General features: G+C 55.4%; 1 protein-coding gene across 1 annotated transcript; it reads left to right on the forward strand.

Annotated features, from left to right (window-relative positions):
• The first annotated feature begins 5,063 nt into the window (after positions 1–5,063).
• Positions 5,064–8,756, forward strand: LOC141748418 (zona pellucida sperm-binding protein 3-like). Its single transcript, XM_074600425.1, has 9 exons — positions 5,064–5,473; positions 6,647–6,765; positions 6,850–6,953; positions 7,169–7,346; positions 7,422–7,542; positions 7,649–7,740; positions 7,810–7,955; positions 8,225–8,344; positions 8,591–8,756. Exons 1-9 carry the CDS (start codon positions 5,081–5,083, stop codon positions 8,719–8,721), a joined length of 1,404 nt encoding a protein of 467 aa, XP_074456526.1. The 5' UTR covers positions 5,064–5,080; the 3' UTR covers positions 8,722–8,756.
• Positions 8,757–8,903: the final 147 nt, after the last annotated feature.

The following is an 8,903-nucleotide window of genomic DNA, read 5'->3' on the forward strand; positions in this document are numbered from 1 at the left end:
CTTTCCAGGCTCAGTGTGGTCTCTGGGATGCAGCTTTGCCTGTAATTAATTTAAATACCGAAATTCCCGTAATGAAACCTTTATGTCCCCCTTTCAGCCCAGCCCCATCTGTCCCTTGGTCCCCTGCTGCCATCGCAGCACCTTGCATCGTGCTGCCTTCGTCCATTACCCAGCGTGAGGAGAAACCCACTCCAGTGATGGAGAGATGCCTGCCCTCATCCCTCCTCTGTATTTTAATACCTCGAGCAGCAGAACGAAGAACAAAATCCTTAAGGGACATCGTCACCTGTCTGAGATCGTGCAGAAATTTGGGTTGGTTAATCCCAGTGATGGGATGCGAGTGGGGTCTGATGGGGGCAGTTGGGGAAGGGACCTTCATAACTCACCCATGGAGGATTATTTTTAGCTGTCCTTCCCCAAGCATGAAGCCAGGCTCTGCATTTCGATAGAAAAATATTTCTAAAAGCAAGACAAGGGAAAGCATGCTGGTATCAAACTGGGATTAGGGAGGGGATGGATGATGATTTCATTTAGCGGCTTTGATCTACGGCCTGAATTAAGCAATTTTTAACGAGGTGCCAGGAGTTACCATTAATATTATATAGCACCCAGATGCTGAGCTGGGGGAATGAAGCCATTAACCACCGCCAGCTCCTTGGCGGGCAGCAGGATGAGTTGTCCCCAGATGCAGGACGTCTTTAAAGGTCCTGAGTTGGTGCTGGTGCCAGCATCCCTGGAGATGTCTCTTCCAGCCGGGAGCTTTCTGGGGCATTTCTTTGGGCAGATTTGAGGGGTTTTTTTTGGCAAAATGCAGCCTGGGCCATGCAGGGAAGGGAGATCTTGAGGGCAGCAAGGGAGAAAATCAGGATTAAGCTGTGGCAGACCAGGGAAAATATTGCTTAGGTGGCTCAGGCTGATGAGCTGTCCCAAACTGAGCTTCTGCTTGGGGATGAGCACCTCACCGCTGTCCCCAGGAGGATGCGCTGTGCTTTGGCATGGGATAAAGCACCCCAGGAGGAGCTTCATTGTCCCCCTTGTCCCCAAGTGCCATCGTGCTTTCGGGGCTGCCCACGTGATGGGTCTTTTTGGGGGGAAGGAAACCATCCATCCTCCTCTTCGAGGTCTCAATCCAGCCCGCTGGTTTATGGGTGCTGTGGGTGAGACACAGGCAGGGAGGAGGCTGGTCGTCTGCGATGCCGTGGCTCTGTGAGGTTTTCTCCATTCCTCAAAAGCCCCAGCATCCTCCTCTACCTGCTCCCAGGTAGCAGCGAACCTGGCAGCCGGGAAAGTGGGATTTAACAGGGATGCAGAGCGTGAAGGAATCAGCCCTGAGAGATGGCAACAGCTCAGCTGCTGGAGCTCGCTTGTGTTTGCTCTCATCCCTCCCGGGAGCAGGCAAGGCTGCGAGTTCATCCAAACAATTTCGATGGGTAAAACGCAACAAAAAAAAATCCCATTTGGCAGATTATTTCAGAAATTGCCGGGGCGAGTCTCTCCTCAGCGCCGATCGATGGCGGCTTGGTTCTCCCCACCAATAATAAACAAAAGGCTTCTGCTTCTCTTATTGACCTAATTGCGGAGAGACGGGAGGATAGAGATGCTGAGCCTTGTTGCTGCCTCCCCACCCAGGACCACATGGGCTGGATGATGGATGACGGGATGGGCTGGATGATAGACGAGGGGATGGAATGGGATGGGGTGGGATGGGATGATGCCCCTGTCGTGCTCTGGGGAGCAGCATTGCTGTCTATCCCCGAATTGTGTTTTCCCTTTTCCAGTCAGTGGGTATTTCACCTGCCCCAACTTTCTGAATATAATGGAAAGCAGCTTAGAAAAGTCATCTGCCGGTTCCCTCAGGACCCACGGATGGATTTCATCAGGACCCACAGACTTGTGCACCTTCAGGTTCCTTAGATGGTCTCATACTTGATCTTCACCTACAATGCACTTAGCCCTGCTAAGTCAGTGTTAACAGAAGGGTTGAGAGACGCTTTAATTACAGATATGGCTGTCCTGTGTGATTTGTCCCAGGTAACTCGAGCAATTTATCCATCAGCAGATAGAAGGGATCTGAAGCAGAAAGGAAGAGCGGGGAGTATTTATGGCGGTGACTCAGGAGTCATTTAAGAGAGATTTGAAACGAAAGGGTGATGTTGCTCAAAAAGCCCCTACCTGGCTTTAAGAAGTTGTCTCCAGCCAGGAAAATGAATGAGCGCTATCATTTTCAAAGCCCAGTTCCCCTCTTTTCCTGCGTCAGCCAAGCGGGGTTTGTTTCTCTTTGGGATGCGCAGGCGAAGCGTGGCGTGGGGCCGAGGGAACTGGGGTGACGTTTGAATGACATTTTACGATGGGGTGTCATTTCAATGTCGTTTCACCACCATTGCTCGCAGTGGGTGAGACGAACCCCCCCGGCAGCGCTTTCCCAAGCGGGTTCTGAGCCGCTGCGCTGCAGGCTGGGTGATAGCATCGTTTTCTCGGGGCCCGGCGAAGAGAGGTTGGTGTTGCTTAATGAGCCTTAGAGAAGCACGTGCTGTGTCAGGTAAGGAGATGTTGCTTAACTATTGCCAGAGAAGTGTTCAGTTCCCCTGTTAATACAGTATTTAACACTCCAGTGAAAAAGGACCCCGGCAAATAAACGGATGCCTCTGGATGAGCCATCTAGAGAAAATGTGCTGAGAGTGCGGTTCTTTTCCATGCCCGACAGAGAAACGATTTTTCTCATCTCGGGTGGTGAAGTTGTGTCTAGAAATGAAAAATTCAGGCGCGGACTCACCCCAAAGCGTCGATGTGATGTTGTTTTCTACAGCACGGATCAAAGGCTTCCCCCGTGGGACTCGTCCTGCTCAACCGCGGGCTTTCCAAGGAGCATGGATGGGGCGTACGCAGCAGTTGGCCTTCCTCTTCTGGCGGGGTCTCAGTGAAGAACCCGAGCTCTTGATAGCCCAGGGAAGGACCGACCCCTACGGCAAAAAGGAGATGGCCCCCAGTGTCCTTCCTTCCTGGAGGAAGCCTGTGGAGAGAGAACTCTGCAGATGGAGAGGGCTATTCCTTCAGAGCTGTTAAATACAGATCATGGTGATGGAGGCAGCACTTGTTGGTGCACAAGAGCCAGGAGGTGGTGGATGGGGTGGGGATTTTGCTGCCTATTGATCTCTTTTGCACCCAAATGAGAATAAAAGCTGTTCCCCACCCAACAGGTCCAGACTTCTAAGGCCAGTGCGTCTCCCGTCCCTGTTTCATCCCGCACGCCTGAATTGATTTTGAAACACCGCACTCCCGGTGCTTTGAGCTGCCGGGCTCAGGCTGGAGGTGTTGCAAGGTGTGAGAAATGCACGTTTGAGCAGAGAATCCTTGGGCTGTGTTGGCGTGAGAAATGTGGCCGGGGCTGTAGGTGGCTCCTGGGGTTTCTAGGTGAGATGCACCTCTCCCTTGGGAGCGGGAGCAGGAGCAGAGGTGCATGGGGTGCAGGCACCCATCCACGTAGACCCGTGTCCTCATGGAGATGGTTTGCGGGAGGCTGGGTGAATGAAGCCCTGGACCTTCAGTGGCGTGTCCTGCTGCCGAGTGGGGTGATGGGGCTTTGGGCAGCTCGAGCATCACCTCCCATCCTCCCCGATGCCTTTGGCTGCAGGAGCTGCCCTGGGCAAACCCAGCTTGTGGGGTACAAGACACCCACCTAGCCCTGGGAGGAGCTGGGTTTGGAGATGGCCCAGTGCTTGCTGAATTAATAAAGAGGGCTTGAGCTGCTGGAGAGGTTTTTCTTGTCGTATCATTTATTCACCAGTCATAAAAATAGAAGGGGCAAGGCTGGGACAGAGGGATCATGCCAGAAAAGGATGGTGTGCGTGTGTGTGGCATTATTCATGCCTCGGGGAGCCAACGGGGAATGCCTAATGCTTGGGCCAGGGAGGGAAGGGGATCCCACCGGGAATTTCAGCGCACCCCTGGGTCTCGGTGGGAGCTTTCTTCATGCAGCTCATCGCTGCAGTCCCCCCAAAGAGCAAAGAGGGCAAGTCACCCCAGCCCAAACCCATCCTGCAGGTCTTAGCAGACCCGGAGGAAGGGGCTTCCGCCAGTAAACCCCGTTTCCCCGGGCACCCACGTAAAGCACCGGTAGAAACACCAGGACGAACACAACCACTCATGCTGAAAACCCCCCTCCCGGCTTGTTCAGCCTCGCTGTTGAAGAGCGGGTGCGTGCAGGGCATCGCCCCCATGTTGAGGGGACCCCACTCACCAAGCTCTGTCACCCTGGCAAGTCGCTTTGAGTGACCCCCAACCTCTCCATCCAGCTCAGTGATGTAGAGCCCTTAGTCGTGGTACTGTACACACCAGCAGCTGTGCCAATTAGCATCATTAACACACGAGGGCCAATTAATCTCTTGATTATGCCTGCCATTCACTTATCAGCTGCTATGATGGGAAGATCGGCTTTTGTACCTCTGCTTTCTATGCAAATAAGCCGGTTATGGTGCCTTCATTACTCGATACACAATTACCCAGCGCAGATACCCATGAAATCTAGCATGGACAGATTGCCAGCACACACGGGCCAGAGCCCAGGTGGGTTTTGCAGCTGAGGTCCTCTCCATTTCGGGACGCGCCACCTCGAGCGGTGCTGCAGGCCCCGGGTTTTGGGGAACTGCTGACGCTGATGCTGTGGGGGAGCCCAGGGAGGAAATGGTTGTGGGGGCCTGGCTGAGCCCTTGCCACGTTGGTGGCCAAAATTGGCTCCATCTCAGAGAGGCAGAGGTATAAAGGAGAAGAGCAGAGGGCTTGTGGCCAGTTGGCCACCAATGTGGCAACGGCCGATGCCACCTCCAACAGGCAAGAGAGAGGGACATGGGAGAAAGTGCTCCAGGGCAATTTCCAGGTGCAGGTGGAGGGGAATCACCCTGCACACCCTGAGAGGGAGGGATGGTCCCAGCTGGGTCGCGTTGTCCTGAGCTGCTCCTGGCTGGTTGGGGGCCATGCCTGCAGCCCCCAGGTGTGCCCCGTCTGGGCTGGGCTGCTGGGAGGGCTGCTAGAAAAGGCTCCTGAGCAGCCCTTTGCTTCCTGAGCTGGTTTTCCTGTGGTCAGGATGGGTTTTGGAGGCAGCTTGGGGTTGGTGGCGGTGTTGTTGTGCTGGGCGCTGGCTGAAGCGGCGTCTTACAGCCCTTGGAGCTTCCCTCTGAGGGGGGACTCATCTTGGAGCCATCCCCGTGTGCCCTCCTTCTCCCGGCCCTCTCCCTGGGCATGGGTGGATGTCTCCCAGCTCCAGGCTGCAGCCCCGCGGCACCCTGTGGCTGTTCAGTGCCAGGAGGCGCAGGTGGTGGTCACGGTGCACAGGGACCTCTTTGGCACGGGACACCTGGTCAAGGCTGCGGACCTGACCCTGGGCTCAGCTGCCTGCTTGCCTGTGGCCCAGGGTGCTGGTGCTGAGAGCACGGTGACCTTTGTGGCGGGGCTGCACGAGTGTGGCAGCACCCTGCAGGTGAGGTGGGCTGCCGGGGTGAGGGGCTGCTCCTTCCCTGGTGATGTTGTGTAGGGACTGGACCTTCTCTGGGCTTTGGCCAACTTTGGGTGGGTACTTGGGAACTGTGAAAGAGCAATGTGCTGTCTCGCTGCCTAATTCATCTGGGTGAAGGTCTCGGTCCTCAAAATGACCTGGTAAAGGTGGTGTCAGGATTTGGGGTGAGGAGGGACTCATCGGGTTGCGGCATTTGTCCAGTGAGGGGTGGAGCGACCGTAGCAGAGCTAGTCTTTGGCGTGTGGGTGCTCTCATGGAGCCCTGGGTGAGGAGCACACTCAAGAGCAATCAAGCCTTGCAGTGGTTTTAGGACTTGGCTAGATGGAAGTGCTCCCATGAGTACATGGGAGAGCTGGGCGTAGCTTGACACTTGTCCCTAGGGAAGTTCAGAGGGCTGGAGCCCCTCTGCTATGAAGACAGGCTGAGAGATGGGGTTCTTCAGCCTGGAGAAGAGAAGGCTCTGGGTAGACCTTATGGCGGCCTTCCAGTACCTGAAGGGGGCCTACAAGAAAGGCTGTCTGCAAGGGCACGTAGCGATAGGATGAGGGGCAATGGTTTTAAACTGGAGCGGGGCAGGTTTAGATTAGACATAAGGGAGAAGCTCTTTGCACTGAGGGTGGTGAGACACTGGCCCAGGTTGCCCAGAGAGGTGGTGGAGGCCCCATCCCTGGAGACATTCAAGGCCAGGCTGGATGAGGCTCTGAGCAACCTGATGTAGTTGAAGATGTCCCTGCTGACTGCAGGGGGGTTGGACTAGGTGGCCTTTAAAGAACCCTTCCAACCCAACTGATCCTATGATTCCAAAGGGGCTTGCTGGGAACCTGCTGACCTGCTCAGCAGGAGAGCCGAAGGGCTGCCTGGAGCTGGTGTGCCCCAGTTGACCTGGGGGAGGAGGCTTGAGGACCCGATGTGGGCTCTTGCTGGAGTGCCCAAGTCCTTGAGCCTGACCTCCTACAGGGCTGGCACCTTGTTGAGATGCCAGTTCAAAGCTTCATGGCTCCCTGTGATGCTCTGGATCAGGAGTGTGGCAGAGCCTTTACAGCTGGTGCCCTGTGTGTCCTAGGCCAGGCAGTGCTGGGTATCTGCTGGTGCTGAGCTTCTGTCTGCCTCGTCAGCTCTCCCAAATCTTTCTTCCAGATGACCCCAGACTCCTTGATCTACAAGACAAGTCTGTCCTACAAACCTAGTCCTCCTGGCAATGTGGTCATTGTAAGGACCAACCCGGCTGTGGTTCCTATTGAGTGTCACTATCCCAGGTGAGCAAGTGGGGGCTGTGTCTCTGGTGCGGTGGACCCGAGGTGATGGTGGCACCTTTGTTAATGCTGGTCTCTTGCATTTAGGAAGAGCAATGTGAGCGGCAATGCTGTCCGGCCCACGTGGGCTCCCTTCCGCTCCACCGTGTCGGCCGAGGAGAGGCTGATGTTCTCCCTACGCCTCATGACCGGTGGGTGCAGACCTGGCAGCCCCGTTTCCCTCGGGTCCCTGCTGCTGCTGACTCTTGGCCACGTGCCGAGTGCCCAACCAGAGCTGTAATGGGGGCTAAAGTGAAACCTTGCTTGGTGGGACATGGGGTTGCTGCTTAGTCAAGAGGTGCCATGGGGAAGGGAGGGCAATGTGCTTGTGTCCAGAGTGACCTGTGGCCTTGGATCTCCCTTCCAGATGACTGGAGCACTGAGAGACTCTCCAATGGCTTCCAGCTGGGGGAAAGCCTGCACCTCCAGGCTGATGTTGCCTCTGGGGGCCACGTACCCCTGAGGCTCTTTGTGGATGACTGTGTGGCTACCCTGAGTCCCCACAGGAACTCCTCTCCCCGATATGCCTTGATTGAGCTCAGCGGGTAAGGGGTATGGTGGTGTCTTGGGGGTGCTGCTGCAGCTGGCTGGGACGTCCCTGACTTGTGACCCTTGTGCAGGTGCTTGGTGGATGGGAGATCAGAGGACACCACCTCAGCCTTCATCTCTCCAAGGCTGAGGCAGGACATGCTGCAGTTCACAGTTGATGCCTTCAAGTTTGCAGGAGATGACAGGAACTTGGTGAGCTGTGGTGCCTGCCCCTCCTCCCCCAGCATGGCCAGCAGCTGTGCTCTTCTGCCTGAAGACACTTACTGAACCTTGGCTGTGGGTTTAATTGCCCTTCCAGATCTATATCACCTGCCACCTGAAGGTCTCCCCAGCTGACCAAGCCCCAGATCCACTGAACAAGGCCTGTTCCTTCAACAAAGCCAGCAGCCTGTGAGTAGCTGGTGCATGTGGGGAGGGGACCAGCCTGGAGAAGAGGGCTTACAGGGAATTCTGTTTCAGGTGGGCTCCAGTGGAGGGTACTGGAGACATCTGCAGCTGCTGTGAGACGGGCAACTGTCCACCGTATGGGGGATCCTCCCGGAGAATTAACCCTCCATCCAGATGGCTAGGGAGGCGCCTGAAGAGAGGCATCCCTTCCAGTCGAGGTAAGGCTCTGCGTGTCCCAAACGTACCCCCACGGCAGAGTGACCCTCCGGGTTGGGGCAGCCAAGATGCTGGAAGACCTTTAGCAAGTGCATCTCCTCTTAGGGACAAACCTAACTCTTCTCCCGTGTCCTTGGGCAAGTAACTATGAGGACACTGAAAACTACTAGAAGAACTGCTCTGGCAGGGTCCACCTTCCTGTAAGCCCTGAAATCCAGACGAGGCAGGAATTAGCGTCCCTGTGAACTCCCTCATGTCCATCTCTTCTTAGGTGGGTCCTCCAGGGCAGCGGAGGCTGAAGTCTCGCTTGGGCCGCTAGTAATCCTTGATCCAGCTCAGGGACTGTGGAGTTCCTCGGGAGGTCTTGCACCAGCAGGGAAGACCTCACATGGTATGTGGTGCTTCTTGTTTGAGTGGAGGTGCCTTCAGGTCTCAGATGAAGGGGAGTCCAGGTTGATTTGGTCATGAATGCCCCCTGATGTCACACCTGGACAGGGAATTTCCAGTATAACCTCCAGAAGTCAGTCTGAGTGTTGTCTTCTCAGAACCCCCTGCAAGTTCATCCACTGACAGATGGTGGAAAGCCATTAAATGTGGAGTAAGTGTGTGGTTTTTTTTTTCCTTGTTTCTCTTCCAGGTGTTGCTGAAGGAGTTCCTGTGCTGGTCCAAGTTGTCGTGCTCACAGCAGCCACTGTGCTGAGCTTAACTGCTCTTGGATTGTTTCTTGTGTCCAGGAAATGTAGCTGCCCTCCTGGAGTGTCACTGTAAATGCCCAACCCTAATAAAAGAGTGTTGTTTCTGTCCTCCCCTTGTGTCCTCAGTGGGGAGGAGGGACAGCTGTCAGGCTTTGCTTGGGTCTGCTCAGATGGGAGTTGGGGTTGTGCTCATGCACCCGGTCATGAGTACGTCCTCCAGGTAAGCCGTCTCCTGGGCTGGCCACAAGCTCTAGG

Source organism: Larus michahellis, chromosome 9 (genome assembly GCF_964199755.1).
Source record: "Larus michahellis chromosome 9, bLarMic1.1, whole genome shotgun sequence".
In the NCBI taxonomy this organism is placed as follows: domain Eukaryota; kingdom Metazoa; phylum Chordata; class Aves; order Charadriiformes; family Laridae; genus Larus; species Larus michahellis.

Excerpts from the sequence above, each read along its gene's own strand:
- LOC141748418 (XM_074600425.1), top strand. The coding sequence starts at position 5,081 with ATGGGTTTTGGAGGCAGCTTGGGGTTGGTGGCGGTGTTGTTGTGCTGG. Across the intron at positions 6,766-6,849 it reads ATTGAGTGTCACTATCCCAG|GAAGAGCAATGTGAGCGGCA; the intron begins GTGAGCAAGTGG and ends TCTTGCATTTAG. Across the intron at positions 8,345-8,590 it reads AGCAGGGAAGACCTCACATG|GTGTTGCTGAAGGAGTTCCT; the intron begins GTATGTGGTGCT and ends TTTCTCTTCCAG.